This window comes from Strigops habroptila, chromosome 11 (genome assembly GCF_004027225.2).
Source record: "Strigops habroptila isolate Jane chromosome 11, bStrHab1.2.pri, whole genome shotgun sequence".
Taxonomy (NCBI): domain Eukaryota; kingdom Metazoa; phylum Chordata; class Aves; order Psittaciformes; family Psittacidae; genus Strigops; species Strigops habroptila.
The window spans coordinates 19,285,978-19,312,156 of record NC_046360.1 but is presented as its reverse complement, the minus strand read 5'-3'; the positions used below and the strand labels follow the sequence as shown (position 1 = coordinate 19,312,156).

The 26,179-nt window shown below is 43.4% G+C and overlaps 1 protein-coding gene across 1 annotated transcript in view; it reads left to right on the top strand.

Annotated features, from left to right (window-relative positions):
* SLC6A1 (solute carrier family 6 member 1) overlaps window positions 1-26,179 on the top strand; it is a 61,471-nt gene that overhangs the window by 19,957 nt on the left and 15,335 nt on the right. The window contains exons 2-6 of the mRNA XM_030501039.1: window positions 21,316-21,740; window positions 22,448-22,579; window positions 23,949-24,049; window positions 25,669-25,778; window positions 25,899-26,031. Of these exons, the coding sequence (XP_030356899.1) occupies window positions 21,506-21,740; window positions 22,448-22,579; window positions 23,949-24,049; window positions 25,669-25,778; window positions 25,899-26,031 (711 nt within the window). The 5' untranslated portion in view covers window positions 21,316-21,505. The remainder of the gene's footprint in view (window positions 1-21,315; window positions 21,741-22,447; window positions 22,580-23,948; window positions 24,050-25,668; window positions 25,779-25,898; window positions 26,032-26,179) is intronic.

Sequence of the window (26,179 nt, the reverse complement as noted above, 5' to 3'; positions counted from 1 at the left end):
AACAGAGCAAGGATGTTCCATTGGCATACAATAAGTATGGTACCTCATAATCCTGCTGTCATTGTTTTTCTGCTTTTAAAGAAGTGCTTTTCATAGCATGTTGGACTCCTTTCCAAACTGGTTGTAGTTAATGGACACTGAGACATAACCCAAGGATAAAAAGATGTTTATGTCATCTGGGGGCTTTTTGTAGCAGTTTCCATGTGTGTTGGTTTCTTAATTTTTCACTTTTTCCTGGAGGAAGCTGTTTTGTAACCGGCTTGTGCAACGAATTTTTATTTTACCTTTGCTCTTAAATATGACAATAAAAACAGTGCAAAAGGAAATGATGCCAAGATCATTATTCCAAAATACATAGAACTTTTGCTTCCCTTCAGATCTGTTTGTCGGAAGCTGGTAGCTGGCACTACTACCCATGTGGCTCTGGGATTTTCTGTTTAGCTGAGGGTTGGAAACTTTTGAATGGGAGGTAACTAAATGCTACCAAGTGCTGCTGTAGGCTGAGGGAAATGAGCTTTAATGTGCCATTGGTGTTCTCTGGGGTTCTGACCAGCAGTTCAAACAGAAAGTGTCTGCAGAGATTTACTTCTGGGATTTCTATTGAGTCCAGCTATTGTTGTGATGGGTTTCTGGTAGCTGAGAAAGAGCAGAAAAATACCTGCAGAGCAGACACATGAAAAATGAGGCTCATTGTTAAGTTTGTTCTTTGATTTAACAGCTTCCTGGAACCTGGAATACACTACCAGTCACATCTGGGTTAGAATTCATCAGCTGTTTGTTAGAAAAGAACTACAGAGAGACAGAATGCAATTACCAAAGGTGAAATTTTGCCAAGACTCTGCATTTACTTTTCAAAAAGAGCCAAGGCATCTTTCACAGTCACAAATAGTGACACTTACCTTTTGGATGGGACACAAGGATAGGCTTACCGTGAAGAATATGGTTGCAGAAATAATTTGCTTAGCATATAAATAGCATCTGCATGTGGTAGTATTCCTCAAGAGAGGAGAGAGGCTGACAGTTGAGCTGCCAAGAATACAGATAAATTGTATCTGAAAAGAAAAAGTATTGGTTACTGGAGGATATAAGTAATTGGTACCATATGTTGTTCCAAGCTTCCCTCTTCAACTGAGCAGTCATGTATCACAGTGCAGATAACTGGAACTGCTTCAGACTCATCTGTGAGTTATTTTGCATCCTCAATGATAGCCTGGAGTTCTCTGGGACTGTGAAGACAGTCGTCCAAAAATCTTGGTTGTTCGCTTTCTCAGATAGTCACTGCCACTGGTTCCAAGCTAGAGAAATGATAGACAAAGACAAACTCCACTTGAGAGACTGTTGAGCGTCATGAAGCAAGCAATACTTCAGATGTTGATATCAAATACTGTATAGTATTTAGTAGGTGGTAACTGAAAGAGAACATTGTGAGGGTGTCCTGGGTTCAGGAGTTTCTTTCAGGTCTACAGGAATGTATACTGCTCCAAGATCTCTGTGAAGAGTGTGAAAGGGGCTAAGGGCTGGAAATAAGGAATGCTAGAAGCAGAACAAGAGTCTGTGCAGTGCACAGGGATAAGCTATGCTGTAAAGATCAGTTCTTCTCCAGAAAGTTTAGTCAGGAATAAAATGCTTTTTACCAGTAGGTAAGGCATGCTCAAATCTGAATGAATATTCAGATTTTTATATGTAAATTTGACCTCTGGCTTTCTGAAGGCGAGTGGAACAGGACTTTGCAAACCCCAGAAGACACATTAGCAGTGAACGGTGTCTGAATGACATTTCAAACACTACCTACAAGAACTCGCTCTTCTCTTATATCCCATCTGTCATTGTGCTGTCTGTCTAGCTGATTTACTGGAGTCTTGTCATACGAGAGTGTATTTATCCTCTTCAAAGACTTATTTTACTTAATCTAAGATTTCCCATTTGGATGAGTGAAGGAAAATTGCTGCAGTGTAATTCTCTACTAAGAGATAAGCTTCCAAAATCTCAGCGTGCTCCCCTGGAGCAGTGAGGGTGGTATCCAGGACCTCACTTGCAAACCTTGTTCTTGATCCTGTGCCTTATCATTAAAAGCCAAAAATCATCTGTCTTCAGGATTTGAAAACTGATTTTTATGTGCTGTACTGTGGTAGATGATCCATCTTTGCTATTTCTGGCACCTCTATACTTCTTATCCTGTTAAAATATCATTGTTCTTTGATCATTGCACATTAACTCCTCAGTTACTTTTGTCCCCTTTGTTGTTGTCTTGTTACTGCTTCTTGTACATTTTCCCCACTTGGCATCATAAAATGAGCATGTTCTCAGGCTTCACAAGGGGACGACATGGTCCCTCCAGCCTGGGGAGAGCATGGCCAGTGTGAAAGCTGTCTGGTCATGAGTAGTTGTTTCTGTTGCATTATCTACTAGCATACTCAGACACTGCTCCTCTTTGTGTGGAGGTCTTCCCAAGATCTGCCAGCAAGAACGAGGGACAAGCTAGCACCTTTTGAACAGAACCAATAGGTGAATAACTACATGCAGGCACTGGAAATTCAGAAACTAAGGGGTTTCCTACACCACAAACAGCAGCTCTTATTACTACAGCATAGTAGCCATCTCTGGCTGCTGCCATGGTTGTCCTTTCCAAACATGAAGAGGATGCCTGTATGGATATATACTCTGCATCTTTGTATTGCTCTTGCTCCCTTTTTCCCATCACTTCAGGATTCCCAACAGCAAGGACGGTGAGGAATTGCAATCCCAGCTGTCCCACAGAGGAATTGATCTCCTACTGTGATGTGTTTCAGAAGTATGAACTGGAAGAAGGGAAGAATAGGATCTGACTTTTAGGAATGCTTTGTTCTTAGACCTTTTTCAATGATGGTCAGCTTGGACAAGAGAAGGCTCTGGGGTGACCTTATCACAGTCTTCCAATATCTAAACGGGACCTACAAGAAATCTGGAGAAGGACCTCTAACAAGGGTGTGTAGTTGATAGGACAGGGGGGAATGGCTTTAACCTGACAAAGAGGAGACTGAGATGAGCTCTTGTGCAGAAGTTCTTCCCTGTGAGGGTGCTGAGGTGCTGGCACAGGGTGCCCAGAGAAGCTGTGGCTGCCCCATCCCTGGCAGTGTTCAAGGCCAGGTTGGACACAGGGGCTTGGAGCAACCTGCTCTAGTGGAAGGTGTCCCTGCCCGTGGCAGGGGGTTGGAGCTGGATGAGCTTTAAGGTCCCTTCCATCCCAAACCATTCTAGGATTCTGTGTTGGGTGTTTATGTTGTGGTGGTTTGTGGGGGATTTTTGCTCCCTCTCCCTCCCTCAGTACTGAAGGCTGTGGCAACCATGTGGGAACCCCAGTACTGAACCATGTCTGCCTGGGGGAGCCTTTTCATGCCCAGTATCGGTGCTGCTCTCACTGAACTGCTTTATGTTGTGGTGACTGCCATGATTTCTGTTGGGGTCTGTAATCTCTGACAGGTCAAGCTTGTAAATGGAAACCTTGCCTCGGAGTGTTCAAAATGTGTCTGGCAGGAGCCTTTCCATCATGAATAATGGCCATTTGCCATGATAAAGTCTGAAGATGGGGAGTTTTGGGGGACTGAAGGAAGGAGGCGCGTGTGTGTGTTTGCGCGCGCGTTTGTTTTCTCCTTTGCTGCTGCTTCAGAGCACTGTGCTCCCTAGCTGGGAGATATAATGGTGTATGAATTGCTATTTAATCAGGGATGCTAATTAAGTCTTAGCTCTTTAAAGCTTTCATGGGAGAGCTGTATATGATTTGCAGTGGCTGGAATTGCAATCGCAGGCAATTAAGCTGCTTTTTGCTTGGTAGGACCTGAAAATGCGCTTTTATGAGGGATATTTGGGACTTGGAGAGATCCTGGCACCTTCAACATCTTTCTTGGTCTGAAGGTTGTTGTTTTTAAAAGGAAATAATCTAAAGGAGTGAAGCAGTGAAGAAATAAATTCTGTTCAGGTTTTAAGTAGCCTTTTTGTTGTGTGTATAATTATAGTAGCACATCCACTTTTATGACACAATTAATATAATGTAAATCTCATTCTTAACAGAAATCTTACCCAGTTCTTTAGCATTGCTCTTCTAGTTTTATAATGCAATTGAGAAACTCAGGTTCTTAGTTGTGGCTATCTGCTGTCTTATCAGATGCAAAAAAGGGTTCCTACTTACGGGTCTTGGCAACACTTTTCAACCAAGTGGGTCAGATTTAATGCAATGGATTGTTTTAAATGAGAAATTTTGCAATGACTGGCCTAAAGAAAGGTAAGATCTATGAGGTAAAGTGGGGGAAAATGTGTAGACTTCTTCTCAGGCTTATGTAATGCAGACAGAACCAAACCAGGAATTAAATACTGCAACAAATAGCATGCAAGTCTGATTAGTAATCAAGCACAGGCTGTGATTTTTAGGTTTTGGGATTTTTAATCCCCCAAACATATCTTGGTAGTTGATATCAGTGATACTCAGTGGTGGTCACCATAATCTTTGGTTCTCTAGGAGCTGATTCAGTAGTCACGTCAGAGCCTTGCATCTGCTGTTTCTACATGGCACAAGGGACAGAAAGGAGAAGAAAAATATTGTTCCTATATCTTTTTCTTTGTCTTCTCTTAAGAATAAAGTAATTCACAGAGATTTCAGACACTTGAGAAAGGTGAGAGTGCAAGGTAGACTTTAGGGGTTTTAGATAAAGAGTGTGGTATATAATCATAGCCTGTGAGGCTGGAGGAGGGGGTGTTTACTTTGTTTTCAGGAATGTTTTCCTTCCCTGTCTCTCCCTCACTCCTGTGGCAGTCACTTCTCAGCAGGGCAGGAGCTGGTCAGTATGGAAATAGGAAAGTGAGGGGACAAACAGCCTGTGAATAGTCTCAATAATGTCATAAGGAACAACATCAGATCTCACTGTGCAAAAGTCAAATAGTTGGTCTTACCTACTCCATGGGCACGGGCTGGGAAGCTTCTTTTTCCTCTGGCTCAGTGTATTAATATAGTGCTCTGTGTTATTTTTCAGCTGTGCACCCCCCAATTGTGTCACTAAAATATGCTGAACCGTGGCACTGTGGTGATAAGCTGACAAATATTAATTGAGGGCAACAGAAGCCGCATACTGCAGTGATGCAAATAGGGTGGAAATTACCAGTGCCAACATAGTCAAGCAAATAAACCTAACTCAGCACATTAGCCTGGGTACTAGAAATGCTACAGTGGGTAAGTTGATGAGCTTATTCAACTGGGCTGCATGCAGTAGCTGAGCTAGCTTTTTCAGAGCCATTTTAACTGGTTTGGTGCTGGGCTGCATTGCTTAGTGTAGCTTGTGCTGATTTGTTATGTGATACATGGAATTTTTTCCACTAGCTCTCTGAATTTTCCTTGTCTGTGCTTAACCACAGTGAAGAAGTCTAAAGTGGTACCATCCTGACTTCAGTCTACTATGAACCACTTTCAATGAGCTACACAAAAAATGTTAGAAACCCAGGAATTATTATTGTAACAGTTGATAAGAAATGGAGGCTCTTTCTGCTTTGCATTTGAAACCTGTTCTGGAGCTGGGATTAGCTGACTTTGTCCTTCAGGATTCTTCCAGCTTTATTCTATGCAAAGCTTTTACTAGATCCCGGTTTGAGTTTTGGCTGGCTCCTATCCCACCCCTCCTGCAACTGAACTCCACGGGAGCAGAGGGAAGTCATTTATGGCAGAGGTAGTCAGACTGCAGATGCTAAAAGCTCCCCAAGAATCTGGATACCCAATTGCTGCTAAAATGCTCATTCAAATACATGGGAATTGGCAAGACAAATCTTTTGGATACTTTGGATACTGCAAATTGCACTCTGATTTTGAGAGAGGAGAAGGACAGCATTATGTAAGCTATTCTTTTTAAGCTCATGGTCAGTAAAATTAGTGACCTTTGAAAACTTGGACATTGTCTATCACAGACTGCCAAACTGATCCATGTATGGGAAGAGGCTGCACTCTGAAATGTTTACAGCCACCCAACCATTTGATCCTCTATATCCTGAGAACCTGGGTTTTGAATGATGTGAAATCTTTCATGCTACAGAGCAAGATACGGCCCTCATGAGAGGGCTGGGTTCCAGTGCAGCTTAATCTGTTCCCGTTAGATGGTTGTGCCCACTTCACCTTTCTGAGTGTCAGTTTATATTTGCTGTAAAATAGGCAAATGATGCTATATGGATTTTTTGATGTTTAAAAGTTGATACATTTAACATTCTAACAGCAAGACATTATTGCTGGTGGGAGAACTTAGAGGCACCATGCAAGCCCAGTACCTCCCTAATTTGTTCCAGTGTGAAAATACCTGTTTTTCTAAGGTCTGTTCCATGTGTTTACCTAGAAGTCTGCTCCTGCTTTGAAGGGTTGTCTGGGCAGTACTAAGATCCTAATAGAAGTAGAAGGCCTTGATCTTGAGGAGCCCCTGCAGTAGGATTAAGTGAAATCTTTGAAGGGAAAAGCATGGAGTAGAACATGTACTATGGCGTGCCAGCGGAGGAATAGATGCTCATCCAGCCTCAAGAACATTGGGAGACTGGAAACCTGCTGATGAATAACATTGCTCATCTATTATCCATAAGCAGCTGAGAATACAGATTTTGTTGATTGGCAAGAAAATATGACTGTCCTAATTTTCAGGCTGTTTTCTCAAAGAAGTTGAGAGTATTCTTGCATCTGTGGTCACCTGAGGACACTCTTCTCAGATCTCCATTTGAGAAATTCTAGCACAATAATCTCACTTGGACAAAAGAGGCGTCATTTGTTAATACCTGAATGACAGAACTGTGCTCTGTAGTGTATGTGTATATGTGTACGTATGGATTTCTCCAGTGAAGGTCCTCTCTGCCAGCCCAGAGCAGAGCTTGGGGACAGGCATATTTTGCAGGTGGTTAAGCGCAGGATTCCCAGATGTGCTTAAGGCTCACACCTGAAACGGAATTCTTGCTGATATCAATTACAGATCTGACCCAAAGTGATGTCAAAATGCAGAATGGAATACAGCAGAACTGTTGCTGTTGGGTCACTGTGGGTTTTATCCTTTGTTGCCCTTACAAACACGGCTCATCCACATGTGTGTTTTTATCTGTGGTGGAATTCAGGGGGCTTGAGTAATTTTAGAGGCACTAAAAAATGGGGGTTCTTGGGTGAATCTGAAGCAGACTCCACTGATTGAGAAGTAGATGGCTTCTTACTCCTCCTGTTGTAAGGGGGGCTTGAGTGATTGCTGCCTTAAACCAAAAGCTAGGCTCCAGCTGGAGTTCTTGGAGCAGGCCAGTGATGGGAGAAGGTTTGAACTGTCCTTTTCTTACTGTTAATTTCATTAATAATAGAGCTATTGTCCAGGAAGAGACTCAATTCTTGAACCAGAAATATGCGCAGGCTTTAAGTGCTTCAGTTGAAAGGTGCTTTTATTTACTCTGAGAATGTATCCATCAACATAGCTTGTGTTTCAGATATTTTAATGTTGGTTTTAGACATGCTTACAGTCATTAGTTTGCAAATGATGATTGAATTAGCAAATGAGATCCTTTCACCCTTGGCAAGTGCTACAAACCTTGCAATTGGAAGGCAGTAAAAGTCTGATGGGGCGAAAAAAGCAGTTTCCAAAAAGGGGAAAGGAAACCATAGCAAATTATTTGCTGTAGCAAATAAGGTTTTGTCTGACATAAGTAAATAAATACAACTTTTTGGGTTTTCTACTAGACAGTCCAATGGAACTAAAGTGGTATCAGTATGGATCTGGAGAAATGTTTCCTGATGTGCTATTGTTCAGGTCAGGCAGATGGAAATAAAGCTGTCAGTCAGTCTTGCAGAACGGTGCAGGCTCATCCGTTGTGAGAACAAAACAAGCCACGTGTGCACTCCTACCTGATATGGAAGCACATTTTCCCTTTTTAAACTTCTTCCTGATGATCTGTGTATCTTTAGAAAAGAGCAAGCTTAACCTAATCCTCTCCAGGGAAAAATCACCAAAATCAGATGTCCTGTGTAGAATATCCTTACTCAGGTGGCTTACTATTCAAGCAAATGGAGGGAGGGTGGAGATTACCCTCCGCCTCCTTGAGAAAGGTGTTTGCCTTCTAAGGCTTAATCTTGGACATTATACTGAACAATACGTTCTTGAGATCAGGGAAAATTGTGTTTTGTAGTGACTGATACTGAATTGCTGCCTGCGAATGAACAGCTGTCCTCTCAGAGCATTAGTGGTTGCTGGGCTCAAGCTGAAGGTGTAACACTTTCTTTTTGACAAGGCCTCACATATTACTAACAAGGTTTCTCAAGCACCTTTGAGCTGTCTCTCAAAACAGCCCATTTGCCTGGCCCTTGTGAACAAGAAACCCAGCACTTATCCATGTGGCATATTTCATCTGGGCTTGCAAGCTTTCCTGCTTCCTGGTCTGGACTCCTGATCAGCTTAATTGTCCCAGTTCAGGTACTGGATCACTGTGGCATGAAAATCACTGACAGAGGTATTCTGGAACTGGCAAGCACTAGTTCTAGGGCATAGATGTAGTGGGGAAAATTGTCCTAGATATTGACTGTGGTTTTCAGGTTGCAGCATTAAGCTTTTCTTGTCTTGTGTTCTCCATGATACACTGATGTTCACCAGATAGTGTCTTATTTTTCCATTTGATATCAGTAGCAGGCTTTGATTCATGACAGAAGCCAACATATGGTGTCTCTCTGTCTTCATGACCCTATCAGTTGGCTTTCAGTGATGAGTGATGTCGGTGTTGGTACATAGATATCTGCTGGTAAGTTTACTGTAAATAAAATTTAAAGAAGCAAACTCAAGCCAAACACCACAAATCAATTCCTTCATGGGGTAGAAAACTCCGCCTGTGTTTATAATGTAGTAAGTAAAGAGCATATTTTGTCTTGTATTTAAAATCATAGAATCCCAGACTGGTTTGTGTTGGAAGGCACCTTAAAGCTCCTCCAGTTCCACCCCCCTGCCACAGACAGGACACCTTCCACTAGAGCAGGTTGCTCCAAGCCCCTGTGTCCAACCTGGCCTTGAACACTGCCAGGGATGGGGCAGCCACAGCTTCTCTGGGCACCCTGTGCCAGCACCTCGGCACCCTCACAGGGAAGAACCTCTGCCTAAGAGCTCATCTCAATCTCTTCTCTGGCAGGTTAAAGCTACCCATTCTTAATAGCAAGAAGAGCTATTAGTGGGCGTGCAGGGGATGTCTAAGGAGATCGTTCAATCTGTTTCTTTTTTCAGCAAAGCAGCAAAGCTCTGAAGCCTTTTAGTAGCTCAAAAGCTAGACACAAGTAAAACCAAAATGATAGTGATTGTTTTACAGTGCACGTCTGCCATACTGGAAACCTTTGTACTACATTTCAATGTATTCAGAATAATCCTATGCTAAAAGCTGTTTAGAATCATTAGTATAGTTAGAAGGTAAAAAACTAATGGCCTTATAAATAAACTGCCACATCACACAGATATAGCTGCCCTAGACCGAGGGATCCCTCAAGCAAGTGATCCCAAGTTCTTTCAGCCCATGGCCTGCAGCTGACGTGCCAGCAAGATGCTCCAGAGCCATATGTGAGTAGGGGCTGCACCCAGACCTCAAGCTTGGTACCTTGGACAAGTCCAAATACGAGCCCCATTGTCACGTGTAGAAGACTTGCTACCATGAGTGTATGGAGAATATAAGTTAAGATTTGCACCTTTTAAAGGATATTTAGTTATAGAAAGATGAGTCTCAGGCACTGCTGACTTGCTGTGAAAAGAACTATGTCTTAGATCCATAGCTGCAAAATACACAAAATGCATTTGTGTTGCATTCAGAGTGATGCCAGTGTTTTAGAGCAGGATCTGACCCCACTGCTTGTCTTGAGACAGGCTTTCAATGGACGCTTAAAATCATCTGGGACAGGAGTGAAACCTCACCCCATTGATATTGTAATGCGGTTGAGCCATCAGTTAAACCCAAAAAGACTGGGTTTGTGTATTGGACACTTGCAAAATTCTCCAATTTATCTTTAGCTTTTCTCTCCTTTTCCTTTTTAAATGAAATGAAAGCAAATTGTTCCATTTATCTCCTACCTTCAGACTGAGTTTCCTAATTGATTGTCCTTATCACTTCAAGCCAGAAAGTTTTGCAGATTTGCTTGGCACCTCAATATTGCAGCTTCAAAATCATGATTTGGCAGGAGGGGAGGGGGGGAATTGTTTCCATTTAAACAGCTTTTAGTTCAAAATGAAATCCCATTTAAACTTAAAGGTTTGGATTGAAGTTTAAGGATCAAAGAAAATAGAACAGAAAGAAAACGTGGCTTTAGCCTGGAGCTGTATCTGAAAAGGGTAGCCTCAGATTCAGGGTTTTCTTTCTCCCTTCTGCACCTCTCTCCGAAAGAATATGTTTCTTCTAGTTTCTCCTGCAAGAGTCTTAACTGCATTAACATATGCATGTGCCTGCAGTCTTTTCTTGTTTGGTTTGGTTTGCAGTGTATGATATCTGCATGTAAGAATCCCAGACGTGAAGTCTTTTCTTATTCAGAAAACCGGGCCATTTAAGCCATGATCTAAAACATGGAGGCAGCACCCAAATCAGGATCATTTGGAATTAGCAGTGCTGGGAGCTGCTATTGTCAGTCAATAGGCTTGTAAACTAGGAAAGAGAGCATCTGCCATAGCTGCCTCCTCTCTGCTGGGCTTGGGGAAGTTGGGGCCTGTTTTATGTATGGCTGCTAAAATTGGGTAAGAGGCTTTATGGGAGTTGGGGTGGGGAATGAATTGCAATGAAGTGGTACAAATTGAAGGAGGCTTGACATGCATGAAGATGGCATACCCAGCTTCTAAAAATGGGGGCCACTGGCTCTCCGTTTGTCCACATGTATTTCTAGCCCTGAATCTGATGCATGGAGCTTTGGTGGATACTGTCTGTTGGGTGGTTCTCTAAGATTTAGACAATGTCCCACTCTGGATGTCATCCAAAGAGACTTGCCTAAAAACAGAGGAAACCTGTTCTCAGATATGCTAAAATGGCATCCTGTAAAGATTAGCTTGGCCGTGGCACTTCTAGGCAGTGTTTTCAGATTTAAGAGAAATCCAGATATCCCCAAGTTTAGAAGCTGGAGGTGGCAAAAGGAGTACATTAAACCAAGGGAAACATCCAGCACAAATACTGGTTTTTTGTTGGCCAAACTGTTGATTTTATTAAGCCACAACTTTTGAAACTTTGACTTTTAAGTTTCCTTCATCACCATTTCACAGAAATAGGGTTTTTGTTTTTTTTTTTAAGTCCTTTTGACTTCATAATGAAGCATGAAATTGAAGCTTGTTTATTTTTAAGGCTAATAAAAAGAACTGTAACTGCTGTCTCAGCTTTATTTCTCCACCTTCCTCACCCCAAAATGGTGAAGATACACTTTTTCCACCGCTGAGAGTTGTTAACAGCCTTTTCAGATTACAAATCCATTTTAAGACGGTATCTGGCCTAAACTTGGCCTGATTACATACTGGCAATTACATGAGAAAATATAGATTGAGAAACACTGTTTATTTGGCGACATTCTGGGTGTTGGGGTTGGATTCTGTGAATGTTGGCTTTGGAAGCTTGGTTGGGGCATGCAGCTCGCCTCGGGGTAGCACTGCCTTTGCTGCAGCTCCCCCCCGTGCAGCAGTGCACCAGGAGTCATCCATCCACAGTCAGTACTTGCATGAACTATGGGAAACTTCAGGCTGGAATGATGATCTTTCTGATGTGTTCTGGCATGTGGAGCAACATGTTTTGAGCTGCTCTTGCCCAAAACAGTAACACTTGAAACAACAACAAAATAAATCAAATTACACAGTGACAGATGGGAGATGCTTACAAATCTCAAACAAACAAACTCCCAGGAGATTCCATCAGCCCATACAGAGGGAAGGCAGAGTGTTTTGTCATGTTTTCACATCGTGTTTTCACCAAAGGAACTATGTGGGTCTTCAGGGACACTGAATTAGGCAGTGTGGCCTTTTTTATAGGCTCCTAACAGCGTTAGTAACCCCAGTGTGATGCCTGCCCCAGGATTGGCTATGGCAGATTTGGCCTGAGCTAAGGGGCACTGGCCTGGTAGAGCAGTTTCATACAGTTAGTTCTTCTCTCCTGTGTCCAGCAGCCTGTACAACCTGCAGATCTGTAGCTGTCATCCAAGGAGCAGTTTGAGCAGTTCTCTAGTCTCACTGAGGTGGGTGCTGCCGTGCTCCAGTCCAGTTCACACAGAGGCACCCTCCCAGCAGTGGTGCAGGACCACCTCCTCCATCTGTTTTCCCTAGTGGAAGGCTACCTGCCAGCTAACATGGCTATAGCATATCAGGGTATGCTTTTCTTTGGGAAGAGAAATAACATGGAATTTGCTAGATTGGTGAAAATTCAATAACAAACACTATCTTCCGTTACTTACACTGAGATTTTCCTGTCATTTTTCTTACACAGAGGGAGACTCTGATCTTTGCTAGAGCCTTAATGTGCCTTTATTTCCCTTCACCAGGCAAACAGTCTTTCATAACTAATAATTTTTACATGCTGGAAATGAAAATATTAGAGAAGTGTAGCAGTATTATTGTGGAAGGTTAGGGGATGGCACTGGCACTCAGAAACTGTGCTCTGAATTCTGTGCCAGCCTACTGCTTGGGCAAATTGCTTTGCCTTTCTGTTGTACTTGCTGCTCCCTTTTTCTGTCCTGGCTTCCTGCATTGGTGTGTCTCCAAGCTCTCGTCTTTGTGCAACTCTCTGAGCCAGCAGAAGCTCAATGCCTCTAGGGCAGGAAGTCAGAACTGCCCAACTCCTGCCCACAGCAGCTCAGCGGAACTGCTCTGGCCAAGGCAGAAACTATTGGGGCAGCTGTATCACAAAGACTGAATAAAGGAGCAAAATGGGGGCCAGTGGGGAAGCAGTGGATGAGCAGGCTGCTTACCATGCTCATCTGCTCCCAGGCAAAGGGGAGAGGGATAGCTGGGGGAAAGGGTTATGTAAGGAAAGCAAATTATGTGACTGGGAGTACCTCTAAGTCAGACCCATGATTGACTTCTGCAGTTCAGAGCAGGGCAGTAAATCCACGCTCCACTAAATTTGTATTTGTCTTGCTTCTGTGGCCAAGAGGGACCTGGTATGTTGGGCTATTTCCTGGGTGTTAGTAAGGGGATACTGGAACCTGCCTGAGCATCAACCAGGATGCTGCTTGTCACCAGTCTTGACCCTTTTTGAACCTCTCCATATTCCCTGTAGGGAAATGTCCCATATAGCAGTGACGTTTTCCACACTGAAAACCACTGTGGGCACTGAGGGAAGGCCTTTGGATTTGCACAGCTCAGATGCTTATTAATACCAATTCAATTGGCTAAAGAATGATACCCAACTGATGTGAAGAACAATGGGCAAAACCATTTTATGCAGCAGTAACTTTAGATTATTACCCTGCTCTATAAAACTCCAGATGGATGGGAGGACAACCAGTAGACAAGAGTCCAAACAAGTATGGGAATGTTGTCCCTACCTAGACAGCTTCTCTAGAGCAAGTCTTTCTGAATATCTAAGGGTGGTGAAGCTGGAAGCAACTGTGTGATTGCAGTAGTTGGTAATTATTGTATCTTGTGGTAGTCTGTCTAGACGCCAATAACAGAAACTGTGACAAAGACCTTGTTGCAAAGAACAACTATGGAAACAACAAAGAAAACCTCACTCAGTAAGGTGGGAATAATCAAAGTGTCTAAGCAAGCAGGTACCACACGCTGTAAGAGCTATTTGGTTCTGTTGTAAATTGCTAGAAATCCATTCAAAGTTTGGTCCAGACTTATCCGGATGGGTAAATATAGAGTAGCGAGGGGAGGTTGTGCTGAGCCGTAACTTACTCGGTGCATAACTTCCCACACCCTTGTTAAAGGGATTGATTGGAAGGTGATGTTAATCACTATAAAAGCCTTGTAAGAGACTGATTATCAGTTATTCAGGTTTTATATAATACCATCATGAGTGGAAAAAGCTTCTCTCTCCTTGATCTCCATGATCAATTGTCTCTTAAATCAAAATGCTACAGGCTCCAGATGGGAAAAATCATTACAGACCTATAAGAAAATATTGCAATATTTGAAAGAGGCTTCAAGCAGACTTCCAGGATTGTCAGGATAATTTTGCACTTGTGGTGCAAGTGTGTTTTGCTGTATCTTTACCCTGATGTTAAGAAGGAGAACAAAATTCAATGTCTTTCAAAAGTAACCTTGCTACAGGCTATACGGCCAGCACTTCCCATGCTTTTGCATCTCCTGTCTCTTGTTTGTTTCTCGTTTTTATATTGTAGTGTGGGTTTTTTCTGGGGAACTACAGAATCCCTTATAATTGCAAAGCATTATAAATGCAAAGTAAAAACCTTTGCTAATAAGTTCTTTAAAAAGAAAAACAAAACTCTTGTGGAGGGTTAAGTGCTAAATATTTATTTAAGGATCTGACCATCACAAGTCCTGATAGTAATACTAAGAGACAAGCTCTTTCTGCAGTTTAGACCTTTGTGTCTTTTACATCAAGAAGGAATTTCACAGCAGGAAAGCTCTCTGCACTGCAGAAGATGAATGTGAGTCTCATTGCTGGTCTTGGGGAGTAAACACTTGTGGTTTGGGCACAAAATGATGCATGTATTTCAGCAGGGATCTTGGTATGCCACAGAGATGTGAGCAATCCTGGTGGTGGTGTTTGGCTTTTGGTTTTCATCTTTGTTTCTGAAGTGCTGAATTATTCTTGAAAGTGAAGATTGGAAAATTAAAGAGTTGCTGGTTTGCTTTATTGGTGGTGGTCTGAACATGACCGTCTTCAAGCCATAGTTATACGCACCATCCTTAGCACTGCTTTGGATTCTTGTGACAATTCCTGCATCCCATGAGAGGCAGGTGAGTGCTATAGAAACGCCAGAACACTTTACAGAGAGAAAAGGCAAAAATTGTTTAGGAAACTATTTCTTTCCTTCATATGCAGGCTCTACTGCATAGCTAGAGAGAAATTCTGCTCCTTTATGAGAAGCTAGAACTGGGAGCGAGCAGATAAGTTTTCATGTCATGTCTTAGAGCCTGAAGGAAAGCTGTTGGTCTAAAAGGGACCTGGGGGTGTTGGTAACGGCTGGCTCAATATGAGCCACCAGTGTGCCCGCATGGCCTGTATCAGCACCAGTGTGGCAGCAGGGCCAGGGCAGTGATTGTCCCCCTGCACTGATGAGGCTGCACCTCGAATCCTGTGTCACTTCTGGGCCCCTCACTACAAGAGAGACCTTGAGGTGCTGGAGCAGGGCCAGAGAAGGGCACCAGAGCTGGTGCAGGGCCTGGAGCACAAGTGTGATGAGGAACGGCTGAGGGACCTGAGGGGGTTTAGTCTGGAGAAGAGAAGGCTCGGGGGGACCTTATCACTCTCTACAACTGCCTGACAGGAGGTTGTAGCAAGGTGGGGTTGGTCTCTTTTCCCAAGTAACAAGTGATAGGACTTGATGATCTTAATGGTCTTTTCCAACCTAAATGATTCTATGATAGTTCTATCAGCCCCCAATAGCTTTTCTACATCCCCACTGCCCCCATTGTGCTCAGAACGGTGTGGGGAAGGAGGAAGCAGGGAAATACACTGGCTTGTTATGCTGTTGCTTCTCAGGGTTTTGTCTCACCAGTTAGGACACAAACTGTATTTCCAGTCCAGTGGCTTCTTTCTTGGAAAAGTTGCTGCTCAAAATGTGCCAGCTCCCTCCTGCCTGACGCACGCTCGCTTGGCCGAGGGCTCACCTCGTGCACACTTCTCTCCTCCCCACAGAAGAAATTGCATTAGGGATCAGATCCTCAGCAGCACCACACAGTTCAGCCACGTATCAGCCCTCTGCTATGGTAGACTGAGTCTCCAGCTGCTGCCAAGGTGCAATTGGATTTGTTTCATCTCATTTTCTAGCATGACCTTGGCCCTGGCCCCTGAGGTACAGGACTCATCTTGGTTTCTCCAGCTGCCTGGCAAAAATGCTTTCAGTATGTTTGGAGACCAAGCTAGGAGGAAAACGTCCCCCTAAGCCGAGGAAGGATGTAGTTTCCTCTGTGATTTGGTACCTTCTCAATGGGAGGAGTTAGTTACCAAGATCAGAAGAGTTGGCAATAGATGAAGTACGAACACGGGTTCACCTCTGCCGCTCTTGCATACTGAGTCAGATACTCCCTCGCTGTCCTCTTTATGCTGTTCTTTGGGCCACCAGTTTACACCAGGGGTCTGGACTCAGATGGGAGTATATTCTCCATGTCAATGCAGAATGTGTTTCAAATACAGAATATTTGCTGGACAGAGCATGGTTCTGCCATCCTGCTGTACAGAGGATGTTTAAACATGATTAAGTGTTGAAATTGGTTGAGAGATGGGGCATGTCTGTTCAGATATGCTAAGTAAAACAATGAATAAATCTTAAACATGAGGATGCAGAAGAGGTGGGCTGGGTACAGGCTGCACTTCTTATTGGACTGGCAAAACATTGAATCATAGAATCATGGAATGGTTTGGGTTGGAAAGGACCTTAAGAGCATCCAGTTCTAACCCCCTGCCATGGGCACGGATGCCTCACACTAGACCATGTTGCCCAAGGCTCTGCCCAACCTGGCCTTGAACACTGCCAGGGGTATAGCATTGACCACTTCTTTGGGCAAACATGTCCAAGTTGGTCTGATGCCTCCTGTCTGGCATGTGCCTTTTATCTCGGATTTCAGCTCTTCATATTTCTAGCGTGCCCTGTGTGGAGAAAGGCAAAGATGCCTTTGAACTGGTTTTGTGTGTCCCTATTGGGTTTTTGACCAGTAAAGATTTAATTCAGGTGGGCTTCCTCTACTGCTCAAAACATGATGGCTGCCTTCCCCTGATAAATATTGTCTTGGCCAAGATTGGTATTGGCAGCTTTTCCTGTGACATGGAACTATCCTTCAAGTCTACCCGACTTCCCTGTTGGGTCCCTTTTGGCAGGACATGGGGAAAAGATGTGTCCAGGGATCTATTTTTGAGGTTCTGATGTCTTTTCTGCCAGAGCAGCTGGATTAAAAGAGCTGTGTCAGAAGAGACAATGTTTTCTCAGGTGTCAATTCTTCAATTCCCAGCAGTTATTTCATACATGCAGACAGCTGGGAACACTGTGGGATGCTGTCTTAAAGGGGCCTTTGAACCCAGCCCACTGGGATTTTCAGAGGTGGGAACCAGATCCAGACGTTTCAGGCATCCACAAATTCCGTAGCCAAGGGAGTGTTCTGCTTTTCCCAACACCAGCAGGTCATTTATACAGATCTGTTAGAAATCCGTTTACACAGCCTGTTGCAGGCACCCCAGACTGGAGACTTCAGCTGCTGCATTTCCTTCTGCTGCCTGTGACTTCTGTGACCATGAACAGAAATGTTTCTAAAGCTGGTAGTACACTAACAGAGATTTACCTGCTGTGTGCTGCCGCAAGCAAGAGCACTTGTGAAAGACGATAGTAATATTGCTGTTCGCTTTCATTTTATGCAGCCAGTTCTAAACTCTTCAAACCCACTTTTATGCTGACCAGGAGAGAGAAAACTGCTTTTATTAATGAAGTGGCACTCTCTTTGTTCCAGTTTCCCTGGTTGTGCGTATTACCTTGGCTGCTATGTGTGCTTGGCTCTCTGTGGCCATTCTTCTCTAATGTGGTGGTGATGCGGGACAACCAGATGGTATCCAAACCCCTGTTTTAGAGGGCTTTCTCCTCTCGGTTGAGCAACCCTAGTAACTGAAGTCAAGGAAGCTCTATTGTGCACTGAGGAATGTGGTGGGAAGCAGCTGTGCCCTTCCTAGCACACTCTGTGTTGGCATGAGGGAACCGGGAGAGCAAAGACCAACTTATTTAAAGGATCTCTCCATCTTCTTCCCACAAAGCATAACATCGCATAGCGAGTGTCGTACCTGCTCTGACAACTGCAACTGGTATTTCATTTTGCCCAAGCCAATCCACAGAGCTTACATAGGTGTCTTTCTGTCCTATTCCATGTCAGATGAATTTTAAGTTGAAGTCCCAGTGCTGTGGGATATTGCCTGATCAGATTAGAGAGCATCTACCAAGTATCGTTACTGCTGTAGCGCCAGTGCTTCTAGATTGTTGTACCCAAGTCATAGTTTTTGAAGTATTATTGTGTGTGAAGGGTATGGATACGAGGTTAGAGGCTACATCTATTGTTGTAATTGATTATTATTATTATTTACTAGGCTTGGGGAAAACGATTTTTCGTAGCATGGAAAAAACCTGACTTTCAAGCCTATGGAATGAAAGCATGTTTTCATTTTCCGATGCTGATTTGCTGTATCACCATATACGCACAAATGTCCATGCATTGACACCACTGCCACTAAAATCTCCAGCGTGGTCTCCAAATGGAATAATGGCATCAGCAGTGGTAGGGCAGGTCAGTCCCCACCTCCATCCTCTCAAAACCACCCTTTGGGCTTGCCACTGCCCGAGGTTGCTCAGAACAGAGCGTGTGCAGTGGGGCGTTTGCCAAAGGCTGTGCTGGGCGACAGTTAAGCACATCTCCACATGGGATTGTTCGAACTACTGTATTCAATCTCTTCTTAATATTAAAAGCACCAGGCTGCCGGCCAGCCCCTGCCCCCCAGACATAGCCATGTGCACACTTGCTGGGGTGAAGCATCAGCCTTACATTTGGCTTTACGGTAGTGTCCAAACAGGTCTAGGAGCCTTTTCCCAGGAGGACTCGTGAAATCCCAGGTTCTTTGCTTTATTCATAAAGGTTTTCTAACTTCCTCCTTTCCTGTCTTTGTGGTGGGCTCTTTCTTACACTGCTCTAAAAGACCTGCTTTGTTCCACTGAGGCTTTAGTGCTCACTGGAAGCTCTCTGAGCCTGGCAGGGCTGGAACAGCGAGGGCAGGCTCTGTGCCCAGAGCCTGTGTGGAGATGGGAGGCGGCGAATCCATGTGCCCATTGGCTTGGTTGTTCCATTCTGAGATTCAGCACAGATCCTCTCCTGGAGTGCCAGCAGGGAGGATGAGTTTCTCCCTCATTATGAGCCAAACAAGACATAGACATACATATATATCTCTCTATGCAGTTCTGGTTTATTTGGGGCTTTTTAACGTTGTTTTGAGTTTCTTTTTCCACTCATTCTCAACACACTCAGCCTCTTCCAGTACTTGGAAGCTCCTGCTGATGATAAAGCACAGCTCAAATGTAAATTGCAACAACAATCTAATCTAGTACAGGACCTGTTTCTAAAAGTACTGGAACAGGCTGATGATTCTTTCCTTACGCAGGCGGTGTTGGCCGAAAGGAACCACTTTCAGTTCTGTCTCTTCATCAGGAGGTGGTGCTGGCAAGCTGCACATCCCTTAGTGCTCCCTTGGAGCTCTGCACCAGCCACTCACAAACGTGCCCATGGGAGGGCAGCGCTTCCACGGGGTCTCAACCCAGCCTCAGACAGGAGCCCTGTTCTGCTCCCACGGTGGCCAGTACTTCCTCGGGCATAGGGAAATGCATTACCCGAACTGCTCCAACTTCTGACTATAGCCAGAAATGAGGGTTATTGGCAAGCAAATTGGGCAGGTTTGTGTCAAAATATGGAAAACTCAGCCCACAGGTTTAGAAGGGGAGATACCTGTAACAGAAGGACTTGTGAGGATGTGAAAGTACATAGATGGAGTTTCCTCCTCTGAGCCCTGAAAGTGGAACAGAGAGGAAGGTTACCGGCATGATCCTTGTTCCTCTCCTCACCCCAGCACACCTACTGCTGATTCTTCAGCTTCCAACTGAAAACTTTTCATTGCTGGATGTGGCTTTATAATAAGCATTCTAATCATGCAGTGGTCTGAAATGAGAAGTTAAAGAAAAGCACTGTTTATAACAGAGTCTTTACATGGTTTGGGGTTGTTTGGTTATTTTTGTTTCTATTAATTTACAATTAGAAATGAATGGTTAATAATCCCAATGTTCCTTACACAAATCTGTAACTAAAATTGTTCTTTGCATAACCTCCTGGCCAACGTTGCCCCATTGCTGTAAGGTGGCAGGTGCTTTGTTTGTTGTAATCTCCGGTTGAGGACTGGTGACTGGCTTGTGGTAAAAGAAGTTACGAAGAGGAACTAGACATTAAATGGATCGTGAATGGGTGTACAGTGGACATGCAATAGACACCAGCTCATTGTGGGGTTCCAGTTGAAGTGGAGCTGTGGGAGTTTGCAGGAGTCACGCACGCTTCAGGGTTGACTGAAATATCCCAGGTCGTTTTTCACGATGCATATTTGCTTCCTGGATTTTTCCTTCCTTTGTTTAGATTTTGAATATTTATATAGTACCAATAATGGTTTTTAAAAGATGCAGGAATGCAACCCACGGCAGGAAACAGAAATGAGGAGGGAATTTTGCAGCCTATCGTCTTACAGTGTTATAATTTAAGCTTAATGAAAGATTTGTCTTACATTAATAGCAAATTATAACCTCGTAAAACTTAACATCATTACCCAGGATTAAGTCCTGTTTCTTGATGCTTTATTAATTCCATTTGAAGTGTTTAGAGTGAGGTGTTTTAGATAAATGCATGCTATCCATAACTTTTTTAATTCACTGTAAGAGGTGGCAAGTGCTATTTCTTGATAGCCACAACTTCTTGTCAATAAAGGAACTTTACAATCATGGGAATTCATTTTTATGTTTATTTTTTTTATTTTACAAACACTTTTATGTTTTTTTTATTTATGATTAAATGGAATAGTTACATTGCCCAGGTTCTGGGCTGTTATATTTATGCTGTATACTGGGCTATTACACAGAAACCTCAATACTGGCTGATCTCACGCACATATATATATATTTATATATATAAAAAATCTGGGCTCTATGCAGAGAGCTGCATTTTAGAATTATTTTTTCCTGTAGACATATGAGAGATCTATAGGGGAAAAAACATAGATTCCAAGAATGGTTTGATTTGGAGGGGATCTTAAAACTCATCCAGTTCCAACCACCTGCCACGGGCAGGGACACCTTCCACTAGAGCAGGTTGCTCCAAGCCCCTGTGTCCAACCTGGCCTTGAGCACTGCCAGGGATGGGGCAGCCACAGCTTCTCTGGGCACCCTGTGCCAATGAATAACTGTGGGTTGGAGATTGTTTTGGGCGACTGTGTTAGTTCTGCCCTGCTTCCTGTGGAATCAGTAAGAAAAATCCGAAGGGCAGAGCCAAGCTCTTTGATGACACCCCAGCGATGCGGAGCTCTGTGGGCAGCGAGGTCCCTGGTCACGGTCAGTTTTTAGGTTGGCTCTAGTACTGCTGAAGGGTTCTGAATCCTGTGACCTTGTGTTTCCAGGCGGGGCCAGCAGCGGGTGCAGGACTGCAGACTAGCTCTCAAGCCATCCAGGCCGCTGTGGGGCTCGGGGGCACCGTGCTGCCCCTGCCCGCTGGGGTGACTGCCAGCCGCAAAGCTGCTGTCCACGTGGACTGGGGCCGAAGTCTCTCGCCCGGCTGCTGCCAGAGCCTCGCCAGCCAAACCCAGAGACATGGCGACGAACGGGACCAAAGTGGCAGATGGACAGATCTCCACGGAAGTCGATGCTTCCATCACCAATGACAAGCCTAAAACCTTGGTAGTAAAAGTGCAGAAGAAGAAGACGGATCTTCCAGACCGAGATACTTGGAAAGGAAAATTTGACTTTCTTATGTCCTGTGTAGGTTATGCCATTGGCTTAGGGAACGTGTGGCGGTTTCCATACCTTTGTGGCAAGAATGGTGGAGGTATGTTTGCTGTTTCATTCCTACATCCTCTGATATATTTGTATATTAGAATTCACCATAAAATTTATCAGTAAAACAGAACTTGGGTTTAATAGCTTTTTCAGCTATATAGGTGGGGTTTGGGTTGGGTTTTTTTGCTTTACACTTGCCCAGGAAGGTTGGAGCCATTGGACTGTGGTGCTCCACTTTGAGGTCTGCTCTAGAGTTTATTCTAACTTGCAGCTGGCAGGTGCCCTTCAAAGACCATAAGGGATTAGAGCAGAACTAAAGCACATTGCCTTCTAACCCTTCAGAGCCCTCTCTTTTGGATTAAGTTTTTGAGAGAGGATTGCCTACGGCTTGTCATACTGACTCTGAGCTTACCATGAAAAGCGAACTCCAGCTGGAAAGCAGCCAGTTCTGCTTAAAGCCTTTATGCTATCTGCATGCTCCTGGGATAGATGAAGGCAACAAAATACACAGTCTTTGGGATTTTAGCTTCTTACTTAACCAGAAAATATTTACATGATGAGGAGATATATTTTTCTCCTTATTTTCACCTTTTGGGATACCGGTTCAGAAATGTGTAACTGCTTTCCACTAGCTCTTGAAAAGTTACATTTAAGAAGAAAAAAAGGGGGTTTCTTTTCACATATGATAGGGATAGAAACAGTGGAAACAGTTGTGCTTTCCTCCACTGGAACAGACTTTTCCTTATTTCTTTTTAGGCGCATTCCTGATTCCCTATTTCCTTACTTTAATTTTTGCTGGAGTGCCGCTGTTTCTTTTGGAGTGTTCCCTTGGTCAGTATACGTCCATAGGAGGCCTTGGAGTGTGGAAGCTTGCTCCCATGTTCAAAGGTACAGTGGGATTTGGATTACTTTCCTTTGTTTTCAAGTTGCAGAAGTTTCACAAAGTGGCAGGGCAAGGATGTTACTTTGTCCTGCCATATTTCTACTCACACCATAGTTTTCTACAAAAACCCCTCATTTTCTGAGGTGTAACTGACAATTTGGAACCATGCTAGGGTATTGTTCATTCCCCATTACAAATAGTGAAAATTAGGTGTTGGAAACTCACTTATTTTTTGCCTTCAAAAACTTGTATTCTTGTATTTTTTGTTAGAAGCATATGAAGACTGTTCAAAGTAGCATTTAAATCTAGTAATCATTGTCTGAGCAGGTATAGAACTCTGTTCACAGCAATCTGGTAAACACTGGTTTTGTTTGAGGTCACCAAGGTTTGTATCTCCTATTCTTTATTGAAATTCAAAAGGCAGACACTTCAAAGATGGCAATTTCATGCTGAATTGCTTAAGACTCCATACTTAGAATTTTAGCTAGTTTGAGGTTTCTTATTGCTAGAACTTCAAGGTTTTAATCTAGATTCTGCACAGTCTTGCAAACCTCCCAAACTCTGCTTTTCACCCTCTAGTCCCAAATCCTTTGACACTAAAGAGTTCCTGAGCTGACTTCTGGACCAGAGGAGGAGCAAGTTACACATTGAGTTACAAATTACTTCACATCCTATGACTGACAGCATAGCATGAGCTAAGTTTTTTTAGAGTGGTTTTTGTTCTAGGAAATTTATTATTGGGAAAACCCAGAGAGATAAAAGGGTTTCTTGCAGATAACTTTCTCGAGTGACTGCTGTTGGCAGGGGGCACAATGCAAAGTATAGCCCTTGCTTTGCGTTGTGCTGATTGTTTTGAGCACTTCCCCCTGTAAAGTTTCATGTGGCAACTGTCACCAACCTGAATATTTAAACCCCCCCCGAAGTCTCCATGTGGAGTAGAAGACCAGGCATTCTCATTGTGGAACCCTGATGTTTCTTTAGTCTGAGATGGCATAACAGCATTATACTAAGCATCAAGCACTTTGATCAGTGTAGTAAATGGCTACTGGTCTTATCACACACATTCAATTTGCCTGCATCTGCCAGAAGTTTCTGGACACTGCTCTTTCAGGGAATGAGGTTGTTAACTTCGGTGATGGTTCAGTCATCCATAAAGTTAAGCTTAGTGTCCAGTGTGTTGCAGTGAACAGTCACATCTGCTGCTGCGGAGGCATTTTTTACTTCTACAGTTTTAACTTAGCATCTACAGAATGTGGTAAATGGCATCAGCCCCATATGTTGTATTTGTCCTTCTGACCTGCAGCTCTTCAGTTGACACTTGTACAGACATTACTAAAAGTTACCTTTTCTTGTTCCTTTTTGTTTTCTTTACAGGTGTGGGACTAGCTGCTGCAGTCCTTTCCTTTTGGCTAAATATTTACTACATTGTGATTATTTCGTGGGCCATATACTACCTGTATAATTCCTTCACCACTGTAAGTGTGTGTGGTGGAGGGGGGGTGGAATTGTTTGTTGAATGTAAAGCAAGGTGATGTATAGATAGCTGATTAGTCTGTCTCACTGTGAAGGTGTGACGCTAACACAGCATGCATTGAAATTAGCAGGATTAAGGCATTTCTTACTAAAAAAATAGAAAACTCTGAGAAAAATATTCTTTTCCAAGAAGGTCAGTGGAGAAACATAACAAAAGGTTGTTTTGGAGCCACAAGCATCTCTTTCTTACTCATTTATTTGAATTTTCTCATCTTGGTCTTCAGAGCCACTGATCTTTCATCTGTACCCTTTTAGTTTCACTTCTTCCCTGTCTCTGCCCTGCAATGACAAGCAGGCCTGCTTGCTTCTCTGCTTTCCTGCCAGGCTGCAACTCCCTGTGCTGGCAATGCCAACAAGGGTACTAGTACCCCTTTGCCTCTGAGGCTACAGGCCAGTTATTCCCCTGAGAGCTATTCCAGTGTATAACTGGTTTAATTTTGTCTTCAATAGCAGCCATACAAATGTCAGCTCTTTGGGAATTAGTATCATTGTGATCTGTGTTAATAGTGGAGGGGCTTATTAAAAAACCCACGTGGAAGGGCTGTGATTTCATTAGCTCTGATCTCCCATTCATTGCTGTTATTTTTGCCTTTTTTTTTAACTTTATTTTTAGCTGCCTTTTATTTTCCCTTCAAGGATGATTCACCAGCTGAGTCGGACTTGTCTGATTTGTGGGGTTTGGCCATCTGAGGAAGCATTCTTACTTAAACCTCAACAATTAATGCATTATTGTTCAATTGTTGTCTCTTCTACCAATTTTGTTCATGCTTGCGTGCTCCTGGCTTTAAAGAATTGTCTCTTGACCAGATTTGCATTAATTACTGCCTGGGAGCGACACGGCCATTTCTTTTTGTTCAGCATCAGATTTGTTATCCATGTGAAAGGTCAGCCCTAGTCTGGCAGGGGTGTGCTGGCTCATGTCAGATGAATATTGACTTCTAATTCCCTTGAAGCCTCTTTTCCTTGTATTTAAAACATGCAGTTCCCTCATACAACATTTTCTGTGAGAGGAGTTTCCAAGATTAGCCATCAGAAGAATACCCATGTTGTATCTAAATGAAATGAGATTCATTCTAATGGCTATCATGTGGAAGCAGGTTCTAGTGCTCAGAACTTCTGAAAGATAATGTAATGGACACATGTAGAAAATAGGTTTACCCTTTTCTGATTGTCCCCTAGCCTGGGGGGGAAATGGAAATCTCTGATCAAGAACTATCACCCTTCATCACCTCTAGCACAAGAAGAGGTAATAGGACCTCCAGGAGGTCCTTTCTGTGCCCTTGTTTCTTGCCATGCACTCAATGTACTCTCATGTGCTGTATCAAGCATTTGGGCTGATATATTAAAGAGAATAAGAGAAATTTCCACATCAGATTCACACAGGTGATATCATGTTCAGTAGAGAGACATGCAGCCCAGGGAGATCACTGCGCTGCAGACCTCAAAGTGTGGTAGTTCTCCACTCAACTCTCATTTCTAGTAAAGAGGGAGAAACTCGAGGTAATGCCTACTTAAAAAGTGTTTGACTCTTCAGGCTTTTGTCTCTTCCTTTCTTGAATAGACTCTTCCTTGGAAACACTGTGAGAACCCCTGGAACACTGACCGCTGCTTCTCCAATTACACCTTAGCAAACACCACCAACATGACAAGTGCCGTGGTCGAGTTCTGGGAGTAAGCTGACAGTTTTTTCTCTCTATCATTCCTGTGCACATGCGAGGATGAGCTTGTTGTTGTTCATGTGCTATCTTCTGAATTAGTTGTCAAATACACCATTCTGTTGGCTTGTTCTAGACGCAACATGCACCAAATGACTGATGGATTGGAAAAGCCAGGGCAGATCCGATGGCCACTAGCAATTACTCTAGCAATTGCCTGGATTCTGGTCTATTTTTGTATCTGGAAGGGGGTAGGCTGGACTGGAAAGGTAAGATTAAGAAGTACTGTAAATGCCTTTCAGTTAAAAATGCTAATTTTACTCAAATAGTCTGAAAATTCTTGAGGTAAGAGGCACTGGGACAGTTTTGCTGGAATAGCTCTGAAGTGTTTAATTTCTATCTGTCTTGAATTGATAC